Source organism: Diplotaxodon limnothrissa, linkage group LG3 (assembly GCF_057381915.1).
Source record: "Diplotaxodon limnothrissa isolate DT_005_m linkage group LG3, D_limnothrissa_male_GT1.1, whole genome shotgun sequence".
NCBI classification, from domain to species: domain Eukaryota; kingdom Metazoa; phylum Chordata; class Actinopteri; order Cichliformes; family Cichlidae; genus Diplotaxodon; species Diplotaxodon limnothrissa.
The window spans coordinates 48,784,646-48,812,099 of record NC_140598.1 but is presented as its reverse complement, the minus strand read 5'-3'; the positions used below and the strand labels follow the sequence as shown (position 1 = coordinate 48,812,099).

The 27,454-nt window shown below is 40.7% G+C and overlaps 1 protein-coding gene across 1 annotated transcript; it reads right to left on the bottom strand.

Annotated features, from left to right (window-relative positions):
* LOC146636283 (protein mono-ADP-ribosyltransferase PARP14-like) lies at window positions 1-26,764 on the bottom strand. The gene is made up of 14 exons (XM_085349507.1): window positions 26,593-26,764; window positions 26,395-26,519; window positions 10,870-12,384; window positions 10,549-10,785; window positions 9,994-10,218; window positions 9,854-9,908; window positions 9,545-9,691; window positions 5,823-5,885; window positions 5,553-5,738; window positions 5,284-5,460; window positions 4,543-5,157; window positions 3,583-3,719; window positions 2,345-2,525; window positions 1-293 (listed from the first exon to the last, which is right to left on the bottom strand). Exons 1-14 carry the CDS (start codon window positions 26,762-26,764, stop codon window positions 1-3), a joined length of 4,128 nt encoding a protein of 1,375 aa, XP_085205633.1.
* Window positions 26,765-27,454: the final 690 nt, after the last annotated feature.

Genomic DNA, 27,454 nt, shown 5'->3' with positions numbered 1-27,454 from the left:
TTAATCTCCTTTGAATGTGATGAGGTAGTCGGGGTATGCTTGGTTGTCATGGAACACAATATACATGGCAGGGTTATCAATTTTGTCCACTGCGCTATCGAAGCGGTTGTGAGGCTGCTGGCTGTTTCGGAGTGGAAGCACCTTCATGGTAGCTTGGCCCTGAGTGAAGACGCCTGTGAGGACTCGGGCGACGAACATTAACCGAGAACCATCAGCAGCTGGCTTGGAGTAGGTGGGCTGGGCTGAGTAGCTGGCGTTTACAGCAAAGTAGGTCCCATGACCGTGTACAGTTGCTGAATGTCGGAAGAAAAAAAAGGAAATTAGTAATAGGTTATCATAGATAAAACATGGTGACTTCCAACATATATTACGTAAGTATTGTAAGTTTGCATTTAATATCCTAAGAGTCCTGTTTGTGTCTATAAATGATGGTTAAATACAACCACATTCAAGACCATAAAATACTTGAAGCAGTCTGCAAATGATCAATCTGTCACCATGTAATGGTGGCAGGGACGTGCAGAGGGGGGGGGGGCTAGAGGGGCTTGAGCACCCGCCCCTTTCCTGATGAGTGCCCAAAGTGCCCTTTTGTTGAGGCAACTTTTAAATTTTTTTTATTTATTTATTTATTTATTTTTATGTGTGTGTGCGTGCGGAGTCCTGTCTGTGCCCCTCAACAATAATATTTAACTATTAATCATAGTTTTGCTAAATAAAAGGATCTGGCTTGCATCAGTCACATGATCACATTTAACCAATGATCGCCCTCGACGGCAGAACGCGCGGGTTACGAGCCGGGAACGAGCTCACAAAGAGCACGCGCATTTTTTGCGGTCCGGAGCTGCAGGAGAAACACAAGTTAACTCAGAGACACAGACTGATGCGACAAAACCCAGTAAGTAGGTGTACAGCGTACACTGTAGTGTGTAGCACCCAGGAGTATTAGCTTATTACGTACACGTTGGTAAGCTGTCTTGTTGCAACTGACGAACTGAAACAAACGAGCGTGCTGTGTGTGCAACAGCGCGACAAACATTACCTGTCCTTTTATTAACTGCACAAGTAGTGCTGGTCATAGCTGCTGGCTACCTGTGTAAGGCTGTCATGGGTCTGTAGCTCTGTCACCGTTTTAGGGAACATATTTAGTTTTAAAGTAAGTTTCTGGGCATTTCCTGCCTTTCTGGAGGGATTATATTTCACTAAAAAACGATCTAATATGCATGTCCACATAATAATTATTATAATTATAATATATTAAAAAAACACACGCTGTATTTTAAAGAACATACATTAAGAAGCAGATTATATTAGATTTATATTTTAAATAAGACAAAATTAGGATTTTACAGCAGTAAAATGATTGTATCTCTACAGTTTAAAAATGTAATAAGCTTTGCCCTGCACAGAGTGGATAGTGAAACAAATGGAATCATCATAAATACATTATTTCATATTTATTACTTCCCCCTCCTCATTGCTTTATTATTGTAGCTCTAGTAATAAATAACAATGTAAGGATTCTGGATCAGCACCATGATGCCCACAGTATATACAGTATTCTGAAGAAGGTCTAAAATGTCATTGTGTGTGTGTGCATGTGTGTGTTTTATTTAGCTGGATTTAAAAAAATATTACTCATGATATAACATTGTGCAGACATGGCTGGTAAGGACATGAGGAGGAAACAGTAGGAGCTGTGTGAGGCTACTAAAGGCAGTGCTATAACATTTTTCTGTCATCATTTTATTATAGATTAAGTGCAAGAGTTGTTAGGTGTGGATAATTAGATTATAGTTTATTGCAATAGCAAGTTGTGCCTTGTTCTCAGATAGACAGCAAGTGGAGAGTGATATATGAAATGATGGGATGGAAGGAAGAAGAGAAGCAAAGAGTGATTCACAGGCAGAGCCTAAATTATTTCTCAGTTTTTTGTTGCCTTATGGTTCCAAGCGCTGTCACCAATCTTTGCATTTTGTTATTATCTCATGACACTTGTTTAATCAGCTACCATCTCTCCTGTGGACTTTTTAATGTCTACAGTCTCAGATCAACACAGCCCTGCCCTTCCCATATTAGATTCTTGATGAATGTGTGTTGTTGTTATTCAGCATGGTTCAATGTGCCCCTTTTTAACTTTGAGCACCCGCCCCTTTAAACCTCTCTGCACGTCCCTGAATGGTGGACCAATATAGACACAATGTCAGAGTGATCAGAGCGGTAAAGACTTACATGTATATGTAAAACCTTGGTGTATAGGAGGTAATAATTTCTAAGACAAAGTCAACACTAGTGATTCGTTTTGAAGCAACAGAAAAATGTTGTCTTGTTCAGTAACAATTATCACCGTTTTGTCCAGCAAAACTCCTGTTGAATCCAGTTGTCATGATGGAGTGGCAGTTTTCCTGGGTCGTCCCGTGGTACAGAGGTTTCTCCGCTGCTCCTCCCTCGTGTGCGTTCTTATCAGAAATGTGCTTCTTCTGGGCTTCATAGGCGCGCCGCAGGTGAACGTTCTGCAAACGTTCAATCTGACAAGAGAGACCGAAGCCAAAGGATCAAAGAGATGCCAAACAAAGCAGTGTGGATATTAATTACATCTGATGGCTTAGTTCATGTCTTTATGGTGGTAACCATAAACTGAGGCATGTGTTTCAGGTATGAGAAGTTTAGATTACAGCAGTGAATAATTAATGACTTTCTTACTGCAAAACTGAAAACTTTAGAAACTTAAAAATTAAAATAAAAAACACACTTTAGAAACATGATATTTCTCAGGTAGGGAGTTTGAATTTTTCATAGCATTTCTGAGCAAATATATTGACATCGGTTCAATGGACCACAGAGATATGGTGGCCGGAAACTGCAAATATCCAACATAGATAGATAAATTGATTGATAAAATAAAATATAATGTATTTATTTTTTTAATGTGGCAATTAATTTGTTGACAGAATGTGACTGATTTCTGTTTCCTTTAATTTCCTGTTTTTCTTTTATGATTTCGATTTTTTATATACATTTACTGAATAAATATATTAAATCAATTCATGTCTTACATGTGGACACAAAAAGAAGAGCAGGTATGTGATGATGTTGCAGTTGCCATGGGTTACAAGACATCATTTCTTTACATAGGAAAAAATAGTTCCTAGGGAAAAATGTTTTCAATTTTTTTTTTTTAATATTCATTTATTATTTTTTTAATATTTATGCATTTTACAGGTTAGATAAAATAATAGGAAATTAAACACTATTTATTTATGTTTAAATAAAAATAAATAAATAGTATTTATAGTAAGTCAGTTAAAAATAAAAAATATCTATTTTTTACACCCTTTATGTTATCGAAATATGTAATTAATGACCACATGCACTGTTGATATAAAGTCTGGTGCAGTTAATATTTTAATTAGCTTCTTTCCCTGAATGTTAACATGTATCATGATAGCTGACCAGTTAAGCAGACCACATTACAGCCAGTAATGCTCACTAGTTTGCACTGTAACCACACAATCAACTTTTTCAGCTTGTATGCATGTACTTGTGTATATATGTACTTGTACTTGTGCAGGAAAAGCCACCCACCTTCATCACAGTTTTGGGGACAGTTCGTTTGAAAGCCTCCTTCACTGTGTGATACTCTGCAGAAGAAGTCTCCAGAGAAACCACCTTCATAGTCTCATTGGCAGCCATGGGGTCCCAGTACAGAGGGAAAGTAAAGTCTGAAAAAGACAACATGTTTGTTATATCTTATTAACTCAGGTAACTATTGGTTTGGCATAGGAATGCATTTCCTGTTTTCTGTGACTTTAGTGCTTGCTTTCTTTAACTGATGATAAGTTTGTTAAAGCCCTTTTCTATTCCCATTCTGTTCCTTCAGCTGTGTCTCTATGTTTATCTTCTGTCTCTCTGTCACACTTTCATGTTGTGAGTCTGTCATCTCTTACTTCCTGTTTTACTTTGGTGGTATTTCGTCTCTTGCGCTTCGTGTCCAGTTCTTTCCTCTGTCTCATCAATCTTCCCTTGCCCTTTGTAGTGTTCTCTCTCAGCTCTTTTCCTCTGTGCCTTGTGTTTTCTAAGAAGTTGAAAAAGTATTTTTTTCTCCTCTGTTTCTTTGTATTTTTAAGAGCTTAGCAATAAAGCTGTCATTGACTTTTACACATTGCATAGATGTTTTAAAATTGGGATTTGGTTCAGTCCAGCCACATATCAGTCTTAACACTGTTTGCTATATTGGTGCCCTTCTGACACCAATCTAACACTGCTTTGCAATGCAATTTGAAATCAGCAGATAAGGAGAGACTTTGATATTTCTGATATTGAAATTTTGACATTTCCTGTTTCAAAACTGTTTACTGTTACTGTCATTCCTCATAGTGACTTTTGCAACTATTTTTACAAGTACATTTTTTAATACTTTTTTAGTAGAATTATTTCTTTCAAAACCTTAACATTTTTTTATTGAAGTTTATATTACTCTCAAGCATCAAACTCCAGTATCAGTCAGGCTCATTTTTGTAACATCTCTGAGAACTATCTACTCACCTGGAAGATTCTCAAGTCGTTTCAGCTTTGTCGTCTGTCTGCTCAGTGGTCGTGTGGCCACCATTGCCTGTACATCAACCTCCCATATAAGTCCCTGTGCATCTGTTATTCCTTCTGTTAATTCGTTTTTTTCCAATTGGTGATTAGCTGATTTGGGAAGTCTTTCCCAGTTACCGTGATTTGCCAGGATGCACCAAACCACTTTATTGTAAACATCCTCCTCCTCCCTCACTCTCACCTCTCTAGCAAGGTTCATGTACTGGCACTGATTCATTTTCTGCAGTACCCGGGTGACCCCGTCTTTTAGCCCGCTCACTGTTAGGGCGCCAGACTGATCAGTTTGCACAAATAAACCCTCAGCCTCCACCAGCTCCTTCAGCTCCATCATGTCATCCTGGTTGAGGAGTTCCAGTTCCTCCTTTGAGAAGGTGTTACTGGAGCACTGCGTCTGATATTGATGCCTCAGCTTTTCCATGGCATCGTCAATGTCGGATATGGAAAGACCCAGGAACGTGAAGACAGACTGCTGACTTGTGGAGCTGATTTGGAGACTGCTGAGGTATGCACTCACACTAGGAGCAGACTGTTGTTGCTGTTGTTGTTCTTGAAATGACACTGGAAGGTGGATCAAACAAATAAGCAAGTATTTTCAGTAAAATAATAATTTAATCTGCTTTTTATTTTAAAAATCACTACACTAAATAACCACACAAGATGGCACTTTGTGAATATTTCTGTCACCTCTGTTGATGACAGCTGGGGAATACATCTGCATCGCTTCCTCTTTAAAAGCCAAGAAGACATCAATCTTAATCAGGACGAGGCGGATGTCGGTGAGGCTGTTCATTGATGATGTAGAAGACTTGATCACTCGAAGGATGGCACCTGCCACAATAGTAGTGTCCAACTCGCCAGCACCTGCAGAAACACCACTTGCATTTAGGTGTGTGTGTGTGTGTGTGTTTGTGTGTGTAGCACAACAAGACTTGAATGCCAAACAAAATACGTACCAGCAAAGATAGCAGGAATTGCCACTGAGCTGTATTTATACGACTCACAATAGAAAATGACATTACACACAAGTTGGATGAAGTCCAAGTTGTAGACTTCATCCCTTTGTCCACATACATGAAAAATAGCTTTACAGGGGAAATTTCCAGACTGGGTCACAAATATTTTTCCTCGTTCCACGTATGCTGCACAGAAAGTGACAAAATAAGCATGAGTGAGAGGCAGATAAGTAAGATGAGAAGATAAGTAGCAACTTCTCTATTTCTCACCTGCTTTCAGTTCAGCTTCCACCTCTGGTCCAGCTACAGTTAAGATATCTTTGCATACCCCATCTGTAGAAGAAGAAGAGAAAAAGAATAAAAAAAATACTGAATAATTAAATCTGGACCTGCTAACTGCCCTACATGTATTTTTACAAGGGGTGGGATTTTAATGCATTGATTGCAATTAGTTAATTAGAAAAAAATTTAACGCGTTAAAAAAAGCGCTTTTAATCACACTTTGCATTCCAAGCAAAGGGGAACTTTTGTCAATGCTCGTTTCCCTGGTATACCGATTACACTAGTGATGGTAAATTTGATTCTTTTTACTGAATCGAGTTTTGATGAGTCACTCACCAAAGTGAATCGGATTTTTGAGTCATTTGATTCACTGAGTCAGTTGACTAGAGAGTGCAAAAAATGTACATTTTCACTCAAAGTTAATTTGTTTCTCTTTTCATGTAAATCCTACTGCTAAGATGAATGATTCTAAAAAAACAACAACTATTTTATAGAGCAAAAAAGAGCAAAAACATTTCTAAAATTAAGCAATTTCCTATCAAAACTGCTTAATAAACATTTATTTTGTTTATTTGTATTTTATTAGTATTTTCCATAAATGTGTCAAATATATATTTTCTCATCTAAATGTCCTCTGAGCTGTGAGCCAGGGGGCGGTAATGTGCCTTAACATTGGTTGCCAACCAAGAAGAAGAAGAAGCTGTGAGCCAGGAGGGAGGGGGTGAGTGAGTGAGTGAGTGATTCGCTTACGCTTACGATTCAGCACAGGAAGGGAGGGTGTTAGCATGTTAGTAGAGCGATGCTACTGTGAACCGAGGAGCTATTTTCTTGATGTGAGCTTCCACTCAGGGTTTTTTCTTTCAGTTCAGAGCAGAAATGCTTTTGTTAAGAAACTGGCTGTTGTTTTTCCCCCCCACAATTTTAATTATAAGCTAGATATATTTCTACTAATGGAATTAGTTTTCTAACAGCAACAGGGATGAGTCAGTGAGTCAGTTGGGCTTGTGAATCATGATTTACGAGTCAGTAAAGTGATTCTCGAGTATTGAACGATTCGTTCACGAATCGAACATCACTAGATTACACTGATGCACACATCAGAGGTAAAAAGAATCAGAATAACGTGACTTGCTGTGACTGAGCGGAGGCAAATTTAATTTCAAAAGACTACCTGACGGAAGCCTTGATAAAAGCATGGTTTTATGCAAACTGTGCAAAAAGGAGTTTGCGTACCATGAAGCACTTCAACTTTACGGCACCATCTAATTGCAAAACATGTTGCAGCAAGCACGAAACTGTGGGAGCTGTTAGCTCTAGCAGTTCGAGTACCAACAAAAGATATCGGCAGCCCAAATGTGATGAAATGACTGGCTTAAGGACCAAAATTAGCAAGTCATCATTGGACAACAATGCCCATAAATCTCTGCTTTGCATTTTGTCATCCACCAAACCTGTTCCGACTGAATTTGCCTGGTCAGCACTTGCACAAAAATATTAAACTACAACCATGATAGGTACGAGATGTAAAATACAAGTAAGTATTTGATATTAAAATAAGTGGCCTGCTGATAATACTAGATGAAAACTTGGATGGTAAAAATAGTAAATGGCCTGTATTTATATAGCGCTTTACTAGTCCCTAAGGACCCCAAAGTGCTTTACACATCCAGTCATCCACCAATCCACACACACATTGGTGATGACAAGCTACATTGTAGCCCACAGCCACCCTGGGGCGCACTGACAGAGGCGAGGCTGCCGGACACTGGCGCCACCGGACCACCACCAGTAGGCAACGGGTCAAGTGTCTTGCCCAAGGACACGATGATCGAGACTGTCGGAGCCAGGGCTCGAACCAGCAACCTTCTGATTACAAGGCAAACTCCCAACTCTTGAGCCACGATCGCCCGTAATATGTTCAAAGATCATGTTTAAAAAGACATCCCCATTTCTGAGCAAACATTCATGAACATGTGTTTACCTTTGAAATTCGTAGAGAGCTATGCCACCATTGTGGCTAAAAAAAATAATGTCACAGTTACAACATGATCCTCCTGCTCACTATGCTATGTACAGTGGGGCAAAAAAGTATTTAGTCAGCCACCGATTGTGCAAGTTCCCCCACTTAAAATGATGACAGAGGTCAGTAATTTGCACCAGAGGTACACTTCAACTGTGAGAGACAGAATGTGAAAAAAAAATCCATGAATTCACATGGTAGGATTTGTAAAGAATTTATTCGTAAATCAGGGTGGAAAATAAGTATTTGGTCACCTCAAACATAGAAAATCTCTGGCTCTCACAGACCTGTAACGTCTTCTGTAAGAAGCTTTTCTGTCCCCCACTCGTTACCTGTATGAATGGCACCTGTTTGAACTCATCATCTGTATAAAAGACACCTGTCCACAGCCTCAAACAGTCAGACTCCAAACTCCGCCATGGCCAAGACCAAAGAGCTTTCGAAGGACACCAGGAAAAGTATTGTAGACCTGCACCAGACTGGGAAGAGTGAATCTACAATAGGCAAGCAGCTTGGTGTGAAAAAATCAACTGTGGGAGCAATCATCAGAAAATGGAAGACATACAAGACCACTGATAATCTCCCTCGATCTGGGGCTCCACGCAAGATCTCATCCCGTGGGGTCAAAATGATCATGAGAACGGTGAGCAAAGATCCCAGAACCACACGGGGGGACCTGGTGAATGACCTGCAGAGAGCTGGGACCAAAGTAACAAAGGTCACCATCAGTAACACACTAAAACGGCAGGGAATCAAATCCCGCAGTGCCAGACGTGTTCCGCTGCTGAAGCCAGTGCATGTCCAGGCCCGTCTGAAGTTTGCCAGAGAGCACATGGATGATACAGCAGAGGATTGGGAGAATGTCATGTGGTCAGATGAAACCAAAGTAGAACTTTTTGGTATAAACTCAACTCGTCGTGTTTGGAGGAAGAAGAATACTGAGTTGCATCCCAAGAACACCATACCTACTGTGAAGCATGGGGGTGGAAACATCATGCTATGGGGCTGTTTTTCTGCCAAGGGGACAGGACGACTGATCCGTGTTAAGGACAGAATGAATGGGGCCATGTATCGTGAGATTTTGAGCCAACACCTCCTTCCATCAGTGAGAACTTTGAAAATGAAACGAGGCTGGGTCTTCCAACATGACAATGATCCAAAACACACCGCCCGGGCAACAAAGGAGTGGCTCCGTAAGAAGCATTTGAAAGTCCTGGAGTGGCCTAGCCAGTCTCCAGACCTCAACCCCATAGAAAATCTGTGGCGGGAGTTGAAAGTCCGTGTTGCTCGGCGACAGCCCCAAGACATCACTGCTCTCGAGAAGATCTGCATGGAGGAATGGGCCAAAATACCAGCTACTGTGTGTGCAAACCTGGTAAAGACCTATAGTAAACGTTTGACCTCTGTTATTGCCAACAAAGGTTATGTTACAAAGTACTGAGTTGTATTTTTGTTATTGACCAAATATTTATTTTCCACCCTGATTTACCAATAAATTCTTTACAAATCCTACCATGTGGATTCATGGATTTTTTTTTTTTTCACATTCTGTCTCTCACAGTTGAAGTGTACCTCTGGTGCAAATTACTGACCTCTGTCATCATTTTAAGTGGGGGAACTTGCACAATCGGTGGCTGACTAAATACTTTTTTGCCCCACTGTACTTGTGTGCATCCTCAGTTTCACTTACCAAGGATAAAATTTTGGAAGTCTGTTGTGTTCACTACAACATCTGTAGTTTCATTGGTTATGTCACCAAACACAACATGTAGTTTAACCCCACTTTCCACTGTCATGGTTATGTCATCCAAGTCACTGGTGAGGGACCTGAAGATTGCTTAGAGGAAGAACACCACACATTAGCTATTGTTTGATATTTAATCTGATAACTGAGGGTACTAATGAAGATGGTAAAATATGGCACAGGCTGAATGCTTTTTATCTGCTCACTATGCATTAATGTCACATACTAAAGACAGTCTGAGTAGTGCTAGTTTACCTTGGCCTCCCTGGTTCATATTTAAGCTGAGCTGTCTGTAGACATTGTGGTAGCACTGTAGATAAAAACACAGAATAACACGATAAAGAATTGATGCCTGCATGTTACATATCAGATACAGGCCATCAAGTAAGGGTTACCTCCTCAGAATCAGGGTAACCAGGTTTAATGACAATGTGGATGTTTGTAAGAGATCCAGAAGATGCAGATAATCCAAACTGGTGAATGATGTCAGTCAACACTTGAATAGCTTCTCTCAGCGGGTAGTTTAAAACAATTCCTGGCCCAATGATTGGAATGGCCACTGAACCAAAATTCTGCCGTACACAAAGCTCCAGACACTTCTGCAGACCGTTACCAAGAGCCTGCAAATCAAAAGTTACATATTTTTAACTATGTTTTCAAACTTAACTCTTGGATTGTACACTGCAACTGAGCACACAAGGAAAACCTTGAGGCTCCACAAAAAACTTAAATTTGTTTGCATAAGTCCTGGCTTGGAGTTTGTGGTATATAACATCAAGTTATTCCAACCTTTCAACTATACACAGCAATGATATTTATTTAATTTCATAAAACTTTACTATTCCCAAAGGAAATTCATTGATGCATTTCATTGGTTTTCTGAAGGTAAACTAAATATGAATAAGCTCTTATCCATCTCTAGAAGTGTTAATAAAAGTCCTTAATTTTACCTGAACACTCTTTCCTCTTACTCCGTCCCAAGGCAAGCACTCAATGAAGAAAATCTTGGAGCAGCCCAGAGATGGAGGTGCATCAACCAGCTGAACATCACCAGGGGCGAGGGCACAACTGGCTAAGACTGAATCAAACTTTAACTTTAATATATTCCCAGCTTTGGCCAACAAACTTTTGCCAATATTTGTAGAAGTCAGCTGCTTGTTGAGCATGGGGACCACCAGAACATCCACCTGCAGAAATAATATTGAATAACATGAATGTTGATATTTTATTTTGAGACTATGGGAAATAGAATTGAATGGAAATAATCAAACCTGTTCATTTTCTAAACTGCTGAGTTTGATCTTCAGGTTTGTTCTGTTGATTGCAGAGTTTCCAACTGTGCTGTACATGCTGCTGCTGTAGCTGAGAGATCTAGGTGTGTCGCTGAGTCTGCTGATGTTTCGTGGTCTTTGCACGTTTGGGGTGGCTGCAGTTTGCTTCTCTCGGATAATGACGTGACAGGAACCCTCTATCAGCTCTTTAGTCACTTTACCCTCTTCCTGGAAGTACTGCTGAGCCCCTGGTCCATCTAGAGTCAAAGTGTCTACTACAACACTGTCTAGAGTTGATGTTAGGGCCTCCTTGGCCTCCTGAACATGACATCGAGGACCAGACACAAACACACAAGGATTTGGAAAATGTGAGGCTTGTAAGGTCACCTTGGTCTGCTTCATGCCAATCAAGTCTAGGATTTTATTAAAACAGTAGACAGTGTCATGATGAAGCAGATTGATGGTTTCTTGAGTTGAAACTTGATTCAACTGGAAGTCATGAAGAACTTCATTGAGCTTGGCCACATTTTCACTGTAGCCCACCAGTTGGACGTTGGTTGTTGAGGTTCCCCTGGCGCCTGGCATGTAGCTGATGTCCACTCTGAACTCTCTACTGTTGGCCTCGTTTTTGGCTTTTGTCAGAATTTCTTTCAACCTGTTGAGATCTATTGCACCCTGCAGCTGTACAGTGGTCACTTTAAAGTCTCTCATTACTGCTGCCTCGGCCTCATTCAGAGCATCAGAGGACAAACTGGACAGAACCAGATCTGCACCCACCTCAAAGAAAACAGGGTTTCTGAGGCTCTGCTGGAAGCGAGTTTGGTATTTTGGGATGGCATCACTGGTCTTCATGAAGGTTAGCAGAGCTGTAGGGAACTTAACGCTCTTCTCCTTTATGTTCTTAATCAGTTCAACCAGTTTTGCAGCTCCTGACTGCACCTCTTTGTCAGGGCCCTCCAAAGTGATCATGGCACTACCTCTGATGATTGCAACCTCTGGACAATTAGCACGCATTTCTCGATTGAAGTCTTCTTCTATGAGCTTGAAGTTCTTCTCCACAATTGGCACTTCCTTTTTGGTGGGTAGGCTTTTTTCCAGAATTGCAATCTTCTCCTTCATGCCATCAACCTCTCCTACAACCACAGCATAGCCACTCTCTGTGTAAACTTTGATATCATCTGTCTTAAAGGCCGAGTCCTGCAGTACTATTTTCACCTGTTTTGGCTCAAGCACATGATAGCAGTTGTAGCTCTCAGTTAGCTGGACGAAGACCTGATTCACCTGATACTCCCATTTCTCTGCAGAACCACCAAATCCTCCTCCTGGACCCTTGTCAACCTCCCCTCTAACCAAAACCTCCTCTTCATCGAAATTTAGCTCCACTGTGCAGCCGATTGACGACAGTTGTTTTTCGAAAAATGTGTATGCTTTACAGTTGTCTCTCAGGAAAAACAGCAGGAAAACATCTATTCTGAAAGTCTTCTCAAGACCATTTATGTTTGGGTTTGTAGAGCTCTGAAAGAAGAGAAGAAATCAAACAAATCTGTCAATTAATGCTATAAGATAGACTACTTATCATGAACAATTGGAGTGTACCACATAGGCCTGGGTAGTAAATCAAAAACGAATCATAACCTTCATTCAAAAACTCTAATCAACGTACATTAAAAAAAAGTTGATTTCACAGCAGTTTTCAGTTGTACTGATTCATAGAGTCCTTTCTGTTATGTAAATAAAAACACATAAAATTAATATTTCTCTGTATATGTTTTTTTTGTTGTTGTTATGTCTGACTATGACACTGTGTTAGAACAGAAATATGCTACAGTCGAGTTTCTAAAACAGTTTCGATATTGTGTACAATGTAAATGAAAGCAGAATACAATGGTTTGTGAATCAGTTAAAACATGATGTTGAGGTTTTTTTTTTTTTTTTAATCTGTTTGCTAGCAGTGTCCATGGATTCCACAAAGAATTTAAAATTTTGTTTACTGGCCAGACTCCTTCAAGCTGATAGGAAGGAAACAGTAACTCAAATAACATCACAACATTACAATCCAAAATTAACAACAAAGATTTAAAAGAAACAGCACTGAAGTCTTACTTGGTACTATCAAAGTGTACCTAATAAAATGTCCAGTGAGAGTGTTACCATCTGGCTTTTTATGACCTATGTTTTAAAAAAAAACACTATCTTTGATTGTATGGAGGTGGAGTAACATACATGGCATTGGTTACTTGCTTGTCTCGTCTTGTCAATTACAGTCAATTGTGCCTCCCTTATGTGTGTAGTTTCCTCGTTCCCCTCTGTGCATTTACAGTGTGTGTTCTCTTGTGTTCGTTACTGGATCGTCTACGTTATTTCCAGTGATAGGAATAACGTTACTAACACCGTTACATTTTTTCAGTAACGAGTAAACTAGTTACTATTTCTATCGTTACAATGCCGTTACCATTACTAACAGAAAAGTGCGGTGCAGTGCGTTACTATTTTTCCACAAACAGGCGGTCGAAGATGTGTTCAGCAGACAATCACTTTTTGGCACAACACCTGGAGCTAAGGGGCAATCACATGAGTGCTGCTGTTTGACTGAGGAAGAATAAAGTAGTCGTGGTAAGCCAGTCACATGACCACTTCAAGATGACAAAGCAACAAGGTGATATATACTGGTTTTTAAATTGTGTTGATAGGCCAGTAAAACCAGAGTCATGATAAACAATATATACGCTGCGTTTTTTCCTGAATAGTTTTGTCACATTTACTGTCTAAGGACAGTGCTAGCAAGCACTCTCTGCTTATGAGTAGAGATGGCACGATACCACTTTTTTATATCCGATACCGATATCATAAATTTGGATATCGGCCGATACCGATATGAATCCGATTGTCACGGGTTGCCGGGGCAAGCCGTGTGTGAATTATTAACGGACCCAAGATGCAGACTGCTTAAGTCGTGAGCGAGCTTTATTAACAAAAGGGTGAAACAAACAGGAACGAGGTGGACGAAAACCAAAACTTAAGAGTAACCTACACTGGGAAAAGCTAAGCAAAAACAAACATGAAACCTTGAGACATGAACCAGAGATGTGGGGAGAAGGCACTGGAAAATGGCATAGGAACATGAAACGTGAAAAAAGGAGAGTACAGAAACCCAGAATAAACAAAACCACAGAATAATAATAAACTAAAACATAAACACGGAGTCACAGACTCCGGACCATGACGCCAATATAGTGTGTTTTTTAATAAATAAAACTGTTTTTTAATATCTTGCTGCATTTTGTATAAGTTCAAACCTGAAAAAAAACACTAAAGCTATTCTGTTATACCTGTATGCAAAAAATACACTGCACCCAAAATATTTCATAGTTCAGCAATACTGATCAATCTAATAAACTTAAACCTACTCAATCCTTCTTATTCTGGTATTTTAAAGAGTAAGCAACCTAACTAATAGGGTTGCAAACTCCCAGCAAAAAAATATATAAAATAGGGAACCACCCCCCACCTAATGATGCTTAATCGACGTAATCAACTTTAATTTGATGCAGTGTGAAAAAAAATGCACAGAAATCAATTATTTTTCAAGAATAATTAAATAGATTCAACATCTTTCTTCAACAGAAGTGCAGACTGCACAGATGGTATCTTCCCAAAGGAAAAAGTACTATAGCTTACTAGGGTATATTAGACTTAACAACTATATACAATAATGGACTTCTATACTTTTTACATCAGATTAAAATTTGGGTGTAAGATTCAGATAATTATTTATTAAAAGCTAGACATTTTAAATGAGAACAAGAAAGAAAAGTATGTCTTTGTGCCCCCTTTCCCTGTTCATGCCCTATCGGCCCCCCTGGCTAAACTTTGCTAGATCCGCCCCTGCACAGTTACCAGCCGTCAGCTAGTAGATCCTGGTGTACAAAGTAATTACTTTGTACACCAGGATCTTTTTTTATATAAAAAAAAAAAAATTCTAACAACTGCTTATCAAGCTTAAACGTGCTGCTGTTATTCAGCTGCTGGTTTTCTCTTTCTGGCGCGAATTGGGCGACAAACAAACAAGAGAGACAGACTCGCGACAGAAAAGCCGATCAGCTGATCACTAATCAGTTTCACGCTGAAGTAGCAGCAGGAGAGGGAGGGAGAGAGAAGAGGCAGTCGCTCCATATATCAGTCAAGCTTACCGTGGGAATGCTTTACAAACATTTAGATGGACTTACACACTTGCTTTACTTCTCTCTGGGATAACTTTCTCGGAGATGAAATGCCGGTTTGGTAGCGAGGCTCCGACTGCTCAACCAGACCGCAGACGGGTCTGGCACACAGCCCCTCTATCACGTGATGCATACTGTTATGATATTTTGATACCACGGTAAGCATTTACAGGATATTGTTTTATACAGGAAAACTGTTACTCAATAAGGCCTATATACTAGTTGTTTTTCTCTTTCTCTGTGACCCAAGAATTAATGTGTAAGACTCACAAGCTGGTACCCCAAGGTCGAAAACACCACAGAGATGAGACCACTTCCTTACTCCCATCCTCCCTTCCTTATCTCTTAGAAAAAGGCTCGTTAAAGGCTAGGTGGTTTGTTTCAGAATTCACTAATGAAAGAACTCTGTATTTTATGTCTAGGAGTGTATTTTGCTGGGATGATCATAAATTATAGCTGAACTGATAAACTACACAAGGGATACTTTGCTCAGAAGGCAGGAAGACGTTTCCTTATTTAGTCTGTACCGGTTTGAACTGGGAAAGCTGACACACGAACCTTTTTTTCTCTATATAAACTGCTGTGTATCAAATAAACCTTTGAGTTGATTCTGGGAAAGCAATCTGAACAGTTTCTGTATCACTTTGTTCTCCTAACTGCTCCCGATATCGTAACTAACCCAGCTGAACGGCATACCTGAGTGTTACTTTAAATAATTAGGAATCTTATAAGGAAAGGACAAAACTCTGCTTATCGCTCACGCCACGGAGGAAACCCGGGACGGCAATTTCCTTCAATTTTGGTGTCAGAAGTGGGATGGCTGACAGAAGGTAAATACACGTCTTTCATATTTATATAAAGACCGTATTATGCCTCTCTCAGTGATCGATCCATAAAGAAACGGGATATGCTGACAAAGTTTCACTTAGTGATCCAGAGAGATACACTGACGACTTCCTCAGTCCCCGAATAAAGTAAATTAACCCTGGTGTGGTGTTGGTGGACACAGGAAGTTGCCTGTTGTCTTGAATATTTTAATTTTGTTTAAAAAAAAATAATAATAATAATAATTAATTGTTTAATTAAACGTACGTTAAAAAGTGAGAAGTTGCTCACTCAGAAAAAGTGACACAGGAAGTTGCCTGTTGTCTTAAATACTTCTCGTTAAGTGAGAAGTTGCTCACCAAAGAGTGACACAGGAAGTTGCCTGTTATCTTGAAACGTACGTTAAAAAGTGAGAAGTTGCTCACTCACAGAAAGCTAGTAAATAATTAAATTTAATTTTGTTAAAAAAAAAAAAAAAAAAACGAAAGAAAACTGAAAACGGGTCTCACAGACCCGATTACCATACAAGGGTTAAAAGCAGCAAATTAAAAGCAGAAAGACACAGGAAGTTGCCTGTTGTTTTACGAGAAGTTGCTCGTTAAGCGAGAAGTTGCTCGCTAAGTGAGAGTTGCTCACACAAACAAAAAATTGCTAGCAATAAATTTAAAGTAACCTCAGCTGTGCCGCAGCGAAAATACTAACATAAATCCTTCAAGCGTGTAAACCCCTCTGGAAATCACTGAACATGGGTCAGAATAATTCAAAAACCACAGACAAGTCCGATAAAAAATCAAAATTACCTGTAAAACCAAAAAAAATTAAATTTAAAGTCTCAAACAACAGCTCAGTACGACTCCCATTTCCAGTTACGTGTAACCCACGTCCACGAATCGGCGAAGACTTCCATGATTACGTATCCAGAACATGCGGAAGTGCTTATGTGACTGACTTTGTTTACAACTTACGGACTATAAGTTCAATGCATTCTAATTTATTTCCGGAGCCTTATCCCGAACGATTATCGCCAGAAAACAGGTCCGTAGAAATGTTGAATATCATTTGTGATAAGAAAAGTAGTCTGCTTAAAAAGTCCTGTAGAAAATATATGATAGAATGCCGCGACGTGATGCATCAAATGTTACCGCTATGGAAAAAGGGACCGGAACCAGGTGTAGATACTTTTACATCAAATAAAACTAGTGCAGGCTCCAGCATAGAAAATAAATCTACCGCGGGAAAAGCTAGTCTTGCATGCTCAGCCATTCAGCCCACAGCCCCGCCGCCTTACGAAGATGAGACCGAATTAATAGTTGCTGCAGCAGCTGCACGCAAACAATGTCAGCATTCTGATCCAACCAGCTCAAAAGAAAGCGACGAAAAATCTGAATCACATGCAACGGATCTTAGACACCTAATTGAACAAGATCAGGAAAAACAATATATACGCCGCGAGGAAGAATTAGCAGAACATAGAAAGAGAGAAAAACTTTTGAAAGAAGAATGTGAGGAACTTATGAAAAACAATTTAGACGTCTATGAAGAAAAACTTTTGCATCAGGCAGTGTCCACAATAGACACCCACATGAAACGCCACGATATCGTAGCTAGAGGTTTAGAGGTAGCTAAAGAAATACCTGTTACCCGAACTTTAATAAAGACTTATCTAAAAGGAAAAAAGGAAAAACAAAGCCGGAATGACAAAGGTCCTCACGCCAACACTCGCGGTAGTAAACAAACAAACCCAAAATCTAGTGACGTCAATGACGCTTACCCCTTTATGATAATAGGAGATCAGTGTTGTATTCAGCCCCCTAAAATCTCAGAATTAGTGACAACTATTAAAGAGCTTCCCAATCCTCTTAAAAATCCTACAGCCTTTGTCTCTGCACTACAGAGAAGTACCAGATATCACCATTTGGGTGGTCCGGATTACAGGTACATATTGTGTCAATGCATTCCTGGAGTAACCGAGTCACAACTCATAAGAGAGATAGGTGAATTAGACCCAAAGCATGATAAAGCATCCACAACTGTAGAGTTTTTGTGGGTAAATAATGACAAAATCACCGATTTCTTTAAGAATCTAAAGAAATTCCTGCTCACAATGTCCAGAGACAAAATTGACTTAAATGCAGTAACTATGTGTAAACAGAAGCCTGATGAATCTATCCTAGTATTCATAAAACGCTTTATGCACTGTTGGACTGATGAGGCATGCATGCCAGAGGATGGTAATGATCAGATTTTCATCACCACCTTTTTGAACAATATCCACCCTGAGTGCTCTCAGTTGCTAAAAGTGACAGCTACTGATAATCTCTACGAATTGAGTAAAGATGCTTTCTTAAAGCTTGTACAACTGAAGGCCAGTGCAGACCTTTTTCCTACTATCACAAAAGCTAACAGTGTTAAGATGATGTTGAATTTTGATGTTCAAGGCTCAGAGGAAAGTGAGAAATTAATGTATGCAGCATCACCCGCTCCAGCACAGCAAGGAAGTTTCAGAGGACGGAATGGTAAGAATAGAGATGTTTGTTTTTACTGTGGAAGGGTAGGACACTGGTCCAGAGAGTGTCGCTTTGCAGCCACCAACAGGGCACACACGCCTCAACCACAGAACGCAGTACAAGTTCCCGCCACTAGGCGTCAGCAGAGCTCTTCCAGTCAAGGTAACTGGCAACCACAAGAAACATGCAATAATGGCCCCACATCTAGGCCGCAGCCTTACAACCCACATTATAACCCACAAAGCAGACAAGCTAGAGGTGCAAATTTAGCTCAGTTTTCCAGTAACCGCAGACACCCAGAGCATGAATCAGAATGGGAAAGGGTGCGTTACAATTCTCACCATGATCTTTTCCCATCACCTGATAATCCCCGGCTGGGTCGCTACTAGGGAGGCCCAGGTGAGGATGAGGGACAGCAGTGTGAAGCACTACACACGATGCTGCATCTGCAGCTGTCCCCTAACACAGAACATTTGCCCATGCTACAAGTAGAAATAGATGGTAAAAAATACCCATTTTTAGTGGATAGTGGAGCCACTAAAAGTTCACTGTCTGGGAAATTCTATAATGGGCCTGTGTCCTCTGTGTGCATCAACACTATGGGAATTAATGGAACTGTAGTGCAATGCCCTAAAACTCATTCTCTAAAGACACGTTGGGGCTCTAAACCAGATGAAATCACATATCATCCATTTGTAATTATTCCAAACTCGCCTGTGAATTTATTAGGCAGAGATTTAATGGCAAAAATGAATTTGTGTATTTCATTTAACACAAAGGGTGAAATGTTTGCTGATACTGATAACAGCTATGTTTTCTCTGCCTTATGTACCATGGAGAAGGAACAGCCTCTGTGTCAGCTGGACGGCTCAGCAGAGAATGAACTCAACACCTTTTTGTCTGGTATTCCACGACACACACTGTGCCAAAGACGTGTTCAAAAACCACTGCCAGGTAATCCCATATCTGGGAGCCACACTTTTGTTTCTCTCACACTGTTCAACAACATGATAACTGCTCACACAAGTGAAGGCCAAACAGTGGTTTTGTCACATAACTCAGACATAGGTTATGACATAACTACACCATGTCGTCACATAGATCTAACCTATCCTATCCACTGTACTATTTCTGCAGTTACGTTGCCAGCTGAATACCAGAATATGACATTGTGGTCTAAAGGTGAGAATGATGTAGGATTTATTGACTGTATACCTTATCACGCACAGCTAAAAAACAACAAGCCAGTATATGTCAAGCAATATCCCATTTCTGCCGAAAAAGCCTCAGCCCTAGATGTCATCATAGGAGATTTATTGACTACAGGAGTGATAAAGCCTACAGTATCTCCATATAATACTCCTGTCAATCCTGTGCCAAAGCCTAACAAACCTGGCGTATGGCGTTTTACACAAGACTTAAGACAAATTAATGCAGTCATTATCCCTTTGCCACCTCTGGTCCCAGATGTCCCCAGCATATTGACATGTATTCCATCCACAGCCACACATTTTACCGTGGTGGATTTATGCTCTGCCTTTTTCTCAGTGCCTGTGCATGAAGATACACAGCCGTTATTTGCATTTACACATAGAAATAAGCAGTACACTTGGACTCGTCTGCCTCAAGGCATGATAGACAGCCCTGCTGCTTTCTCAATGGTGGTCCGTGCTACCCTGGACAGCTTTACTCCTCCTGAGGGCTGTACTCTGATCCAGTATGTGGACGATCTCCTCCTCTGTGCTCCGAGTGAGGAATTGTGTCAAACTGCTACACACATGCTTCTCCAGCACCTCCAAAAGACTGGCCACAAAGCATCTGCAAAGAAAATGCAGTACTGTCAGACTTCTGTTCAATATTTGGGATTTACACTGTCTCACGGAAAACGTTCCATGACTGCAGACAGGGTCAAAGCTGTGACCTCCGTCCCTCGGCCTACTACACAGAAGGAAATGCTGTCCTTCTTAGGCATGGTGAACTATTGCAGACAGTGGATACCAGACTGTTCTTTTCATGACCACATTCTGCGTGAATGCTGCAAAAAAGACAAGCCTCCTCGAATACTGTGGTCCACAGAAATGACTGCCTCTTTCAATGCATTGAAGGGAGCGCTGACCTCCGCCCCTTGTTTGGGTCTGCCTGACTACCACTTACCTTTCCATCTGTACGTTACAGAGAACGGCACGACCTGCACAGGAGTACTGGCCCAAGAGCATGGCAGTGGCTACCGCCCAGTAGCCTTCTATTCAAAGGTATTGCCAGCAGTAGTTCAGGGGATGCCGGCCTGCCTGAGAGCAGTAGCAGCTTGCTCTATCATGATAAGGGACTGCGAGAAGCTTACACTCTCACATGACACTATTCTACACACCAATCACCAGGTCACGACCATTCTAGCAAACATAACTACACAACACATGACTGCACAACGTCGCTCAGGTTATGAAGCTACACTGACCTCCACAGCAAACCTCACCATAAAAGCGAGCAGCACACCCAATTCGCCAGCACATTTATTGATCCATATGCTGTGTTCTTCTGACCGACAGGATGGCTCAGACAGGCTTGATGTTCATGACTGCATGACACGTATACAGGAATCCACAGCACCACGTCCAGATTTAGAACAAACACCTATCCCAGACTCAGCCACGGTTTATGTGGACGGGTCCTGTTCAAGGCCGAATGACAACTCATTTCTTTGTGGCTATTCAGTGGTGACATTGCCTGACATCATACTGGAGGCTCACTCATTACCATTTCACTCAGCACAAAAAGCAGAGCTCATGGCTTTAATACGCGCCTGTGAGCTCCATTTGGATAAGCGTGTGACAATTTACACAGACAGCCGCTATGCGTTTGGCGTCGTACATGACTTTGGCACATTGTGGAGACAAAGAGGATTTAGATCTGCTGATGGAAAACCGATTGCTAATTCTGATCTTGTGCAGAGACTTTTGCAGGCTATACAGCTGCCATCGGCCGTTGCAGTTGTAAAAACGAAAGGACACAGTACAGCTGACACAGACGAAGCAACAGGTAATGCTCTAGCAGACGTGACAGCCAAAGCTGCAGCTGCATCACAGCTCCCACCTCCACAGGAAGTATTATCTGTGCCCCTACAGCTGCCACTTGTTACACTCCCAGACTATTTAGAAACAAATGTTGATTTAAAATTCATACAAGAGCAAGCATCTGCATGTGATTACACTTATTGGGAGAATAATGGCTGTACCTTAGATGACAGAGATGGCCTATATAAAAACCTTGAGGGTTTGATTGCCCTCCCATCTTCCCTGCTGCCAGTCCTTGTCCGACATTTTCACGGTGTGAGTCATGTCGGACAAAGAGGGGTAATAGGGGCAATAAAATCAAGATTTGTAATTGAGAAAACATTGCATGCAGTAAAAAGCATATTAGCAACCTGTCTAACATGTGCACGAACTAATGTAGGAAGACCAAAAGCAGAACATCAGCATTTACCACAACCAGATTTTCCATTTCATACATTACAAATTGATTTCACACACATGCCAGCACAAGGAAGCATCAAGTACTTACTGGTAATAGTGGATCAATTTAGTAAATGGGTAGAAGCTTATCCAACCTCAAAAGAAACTGCAGAAGTAGTCTGTCAAAAGTTGTGCAATGAAATAATACCCAGATTCGGAATACCTCACCAAATTAACAGTGATAGAGGACCTTCATTTACATCAGAAGTAATTCAAAAATGTACTAAAACTCTAGGAATAGACTGGAAATATCATGTGCCATACCATCCTCAGAGTTCAGGAGTTGTAGAAAGAATGAATAGGACCATAAAAAATCGCCTGACTAAAGCAATGATAGAAACAGGAATGACCTGGATCAAACTACTTCCTCAAATCCTCTGTGAGATTAGAATGACTCCATCCGCAGCAACCAAATTATCTCCATTTGAAATAATCATGGGAAGACCATTTCCAACACCATGGTCAGCCTCCAGAGGGGCACCGCTATTGGAAGGGGACATAGACACTGCATTGTCCGACTATGTCCACAATCTGGTAGAAACACTGAATAATAACTATCAGAAAGTTTGTCTCTCCCAGCCTCTCCCCTCCACAGATCCAACCCACAAGTGGAGACCAGGGGACGCGGTACTAGTGAAGTCACTAAAACCAAGAACACTCGGGGAGGCCGCGTTTTCCAGCCCCCAGACTGTACTGGCAGTGACGAGAACCAGCATCCTTACGGACGGACAACCTCAGTGGATTCATGCCAGCAGGGTTAAGACCAGCCCAATCGGAACATCTCAGGCGTCGGATCAAGCAGACGACATCTCCGGCGAGCCAGCGCCCGGAACTAGAGCAAATAAACACACACGGGTAGATGACATCTCAGGCGAGCCAGCGCCCGGATCCAGTGTACACACGCAATCACTGATTAACACACAACGTCTGAAAGAGCCACAGCAAGGTACTCGAACATCCAGCAGGAATAGAAAGCCAAAAGTACCACATGATGTCTAACCTGATAAAGCTAGACTCACTCCATCCTGATAATGGAGAAAATGAAATGCCCATTGTCATCATGCGGCCCTTATTCAATGTCTCTCGAACCTGGGACCAGGCCAGAAGACGACTGAAGAACTGTTTTTCTTATATATTTAGGTTATTTATCATACTTATCGCATTAACCTTAGGATTTTTCTTTGCTATGTTGTATTGTAAACTGCAACCATGTTCACATTTCTGCAGGTCATATTTTGCTGACGATACCTCATGCTCTATTTTGCGAGACACCTACTTAATGCACTCTTCACGTTCCCTAAAATCAGTAAATGGCAACATAGACGCCACTAATAAACCATTTTATGCACCCTCTAGAGTAGGAGTCAACTCCTGGTATGAAAATGCTAGAACAGCTGCTCGTGATTTAGGAAACAGCAATTGTTATGTCTGTTCAAAGGGTAATCCAGAACAGGTTATAGTGGGATACCCAATCTCAGGTTTTCCCCTGACAAAGATGCTATTCAAAAATGATGAAAAGGGGCCCTTAACAGTAACCCTGATTGAAGCGGTGCGAGTGGAACTAAGTCCTTTAGATTGTCTACTCATATACACAGGACAAGTCTCTAGTAAGGATGTTAGCATGATTAACGACTCTACCCACCCCTGTAACCCAATGAATCGCCCCGAAGACCGCACTGAACCTCTTTCGCCCCCAAAACAGGTGCGCCATCACCCAAATATCTTGATGACATGCATACACCGACCAAAACTTGAAAACATAAATTATGACGCGCAAAACTATACATTTTTTTCTGACTCTCCAGGAGCACGCTGTAATGAAACATGGCTAGCAGCGAGTGTTGACAGGACACAACATAGACATATGTTTTTTTATCTATATGCATATATAAGTACGCATTCAGATAACTCCACAATCCTGCATTCGCCCAACACACTAAACGACTCGTACTGGGGAGGCATATTAAAAGGCTTTACAGCTTCGCGCCTGACCAGACCAATCCCACATGCTTATTGGATGTGCAATAATACCCTTAGAGTGGCTTTACCTGTTAATTGGACCGGTACCTGCGGTCTAGTAACTTTAGCTCAAGAACTACTAATACAACAAACCTCAGATCTGCCTGTATCCAGCAGACGTACAAAACGCTCCACTTACTCACATAACGTTTACATAGATGCTATAGGGGTTCCACGCGGGATACCAAGGGAATTAAAGGCACAAGGGGAAATATCTGCAGGGTTTGCCTCACTAATACCGCATATACAGGTAAACAAAAATGTAGCCTGGATCAATTATGTTTATTACAATCAGCAAAGACTTACTAATTTGACCAATACGGCCCTTAAGGCCCTAGGAGAACAGATGTCTGCTACCTCTTTAATGACCATGCAAAATAGGATGGCCTTAGACATGCTGTTAGCTGAGAAAGGAGGTGTTTGTGCGATGTTCGGAGATGTTTGTTGTACTTTCATTCCCAATAATACCGCCCCTAACGGTTCATTCACACAGGCTATGAATAAACTTGAAGCATTGCAGATAGAACTAAGAGCCAATGCAGGTCACGGTCAGTGGCTAGACAAGTGGCTGCAGGACACGTTTGGAAAATGGAAGGAACTAATTGTAGCTTTTGTAACCATTGTAGCATGTATTATTTTGTTTCTGATGATTATTGTCTGTTGTGTGGTACCCTGTGTACGTTCAATGATAACCCGTATAGCTACTAGTACAGCTACTTCAATGTATTTGCAATTGGCACAAATTGACCCAGATTATGTGTCAGATGTCATCGGTGATGATCCTGATGTATGTATTGAGCATTAGATTGTAAATTACTCGATTGTCCAAGAAGAGAATGACGTTTTCTTGTTTTTCTTTTCTTGTTTTTAAGATTTTGATATTAAGCTCACTCGAAGGACTAGTTACATTTATGATTTGTTTCACATTTATGATTTGTTTCACATTTATGATTTATCTTTATATTATGTTATTACATTCTGTCTTTATACTATGTTATCATTTCATGATAAAAGGGGAGAACTGTTATGATATTTTGATACCACGGTAAGCATTTACAGGATATTGTTTTATACAGGAAAACTGTTACTCAATAAGGCCTATATACTAGTTGTTTTTCTCTTTCTCTGTGACCCAAGAATTAATGTGTAAGACTCACAAGCTGGTACCCCAAGGTCGAAAACACCACAGAGATGAGACCACTTCCTTACTCCCATCCTCCCTTCCTTATCTCTTAGAAAAAGGCTCGTTAAAGGCTAGGTGGTTTGTTTCAGAATTCACTAATGAAAGAACTCTGTATTTTATGTCTAGGAGTGTATTTTGCTGGGATGATCATAAATTATAGCTGAACTGATAAACTACACAAGGGATACTTTGCTCAGAAGGCAGGAAGACGTTTCCTTATTTAGTCTGTACCGGTTTGAACTGGGAAAGCTGACACACGAACCTTTTTTTCTCTATATAAACTGCTGTGTATCAAATAAACCTTTGAGTTGATTCTGGGAAAGCAATCTGAACAGTTTCTGTATCACTTTGTTCTCCTAACTGCTCCCGATATCGTAACTAACCCAGCTGAACGGCATACCTGAGTGTTACTTTAAATAATTAGGAATCTTATAAGGAAAGGACAAAACTCTGCTTATCGCTCACGCCACGGAGGAAACCCGGGACGGCAATTTCCTTCACATACTGCTCCGACGTGCTATGGTTATGAGCCGAGTTATGCCATGTTGCAAGTTTTGTGAGGTGCTTTTTGATATTTAATGGATGGATTACATTTTTTGTTTCTCCGATCCAGTAATTTAAGTCAGTATTGGACTGATACCGATACATAATATCAGATCGGTCCATCTCTACTCTCAACACACTCAATCAAATGTCAGCAGCTGAAGAATAAGAGTTTGTTTTATATTCATAGTGACAAATCGGGTAAGATGCTAGCCAGCCAGTTAAGGGGCTTCCAGGCAGGTTGAGAGATCAAGATCAAATTTAGTCTGCAGCTCCATGCATTTATATATATATATATATATATATATATATATATATATATATATATATATATTCATGAATTCCAGGGAATTTACATCTGCCAGGAGAGTTAAATTAAAACACCAGTGTCGTCTGGATTGAAGGACGTCTGGAAAACTCATTGATAACACAACAGGGGTATGGTCTGATGTTACTATGGCCTGGTATTCACAGGATTGGACCCATGGAGTCAACCGATTATTGATGAGAAAATAATCCATCCTAGAATAAGTGTGGTGTACCTGTGAAAAAACGAGTACTCTCCTCTGTGGGGGTGTAAATAGTGCCAAACATCAGACAGTTAGATAAAAAAAAAGGTTAACTCGCTACTCTTAAACTGATTCGGCAACATTATCCGGCTCTGACGCTGAGTTTTTACTGTAACCAAAAGTCATGTTTGAAAGAGCAGTAAACTGTACCAGTGATTGGCTTGGCATTGGCTGGTCAGAGGTCTGTGGTGAACTTGTCCGGCTCACGGTCAGCCGCACTTGTCCACTAGGAAGAGTGATGGTGTGAAACTTCCTCTGCAAAACTCTGTCTTGATCTAAAACGAGCATAAACAGAGTCACTGAAACACAAATATAGGAATACATTTTACAAATAACCGACTGTCCTACCTTCTTTTTCCTTAAAACATATTTTATAAACGTTTCCTCCGAGTTTTTCAAGATTTCCACAGTCGCCACCCCCGGACTCTCGCCTTTTCTGAAAGTATCTCCTCACTTTCTCCTTCTCTCTGTCTGTAAAGTCAGTGGCTTCAAAAAACAGTGGATACGGATATTGATCCATTTTATCTGCAATTCTACACTAACATGAGAACTTTAAGCCCGTCAAACATTTGGCCGCTCTGAGTGCCCGTTTTTCTTTCAGTTTCACTTTTAAAGTATCACATCCTCATGTTTACACTCCCACACCCAGCAATGGGAAAAGTGCGCATTTAATTCTCAGGGGATTTTTTCAGCTCACCTGCTCTGCAGGTATTTTACAAGGTGTTTCAGCTGTCAGAGTATAACTCTAAATCAGCGGTCACCGGTACCGGTCCGTGAGTCGTTTGGTACCGGGCCGCGAGAGTTGAGGCGTGAAATGTATGGTTTTCAGGGGGGTTTTTTTTATCGGTTTTCAGCGTTATTTTGTTATCGTTTTTATCGTTAACTCGGTTTTCCTGGGTCTTTTCACGTGTGTTTAAATCTTCCTTTTTTCGGTACCGGTACTAGTTTTATTTTGTTGTATTTATCCGCGACACCTTAAAGTCCGTGAAAATGGGCATAAACCGGTCCGTGGCGCAAAAAAGGTTGGAGACCGCTGCTCTAAATCATATTTATGTCTTAATATGGTTTTGAGAAAGACATTTTACCAGTAATTATGTGAGGTCTGACATTAACTCAAGCTCGAGCTGTTTTCATATTTTCATCTGAAAACATCACACTAAAATCTACAGATATGACTTTTACTAAGAAGGAGGTAAATAAGCTCAGGAGA

Bases quoted from the DNA above. Each gene is read 5' to 3' on its own strand.
- LOC146636283 (XM_085349507.1), bottom strand. From the start codon at position 26,764: ATGGATCAATATCCGTATCCACTGTTTTTTGAAGCCACTGACTTTACA. The intron at 9,909-9,993 runs GTAACCCTTACT...TTTTATCTACAG, and splicing joins GTTACCCTGATTCTGAGGAG to TGCTACCACAATGTCTACAG. The intron at 294-2,344 runs GTGATAATTGTT...TCCGACATTCAG, and splicing joins GAGTTTTGCTGGACAAAACG to CAACTGTACACGGTCATGGG.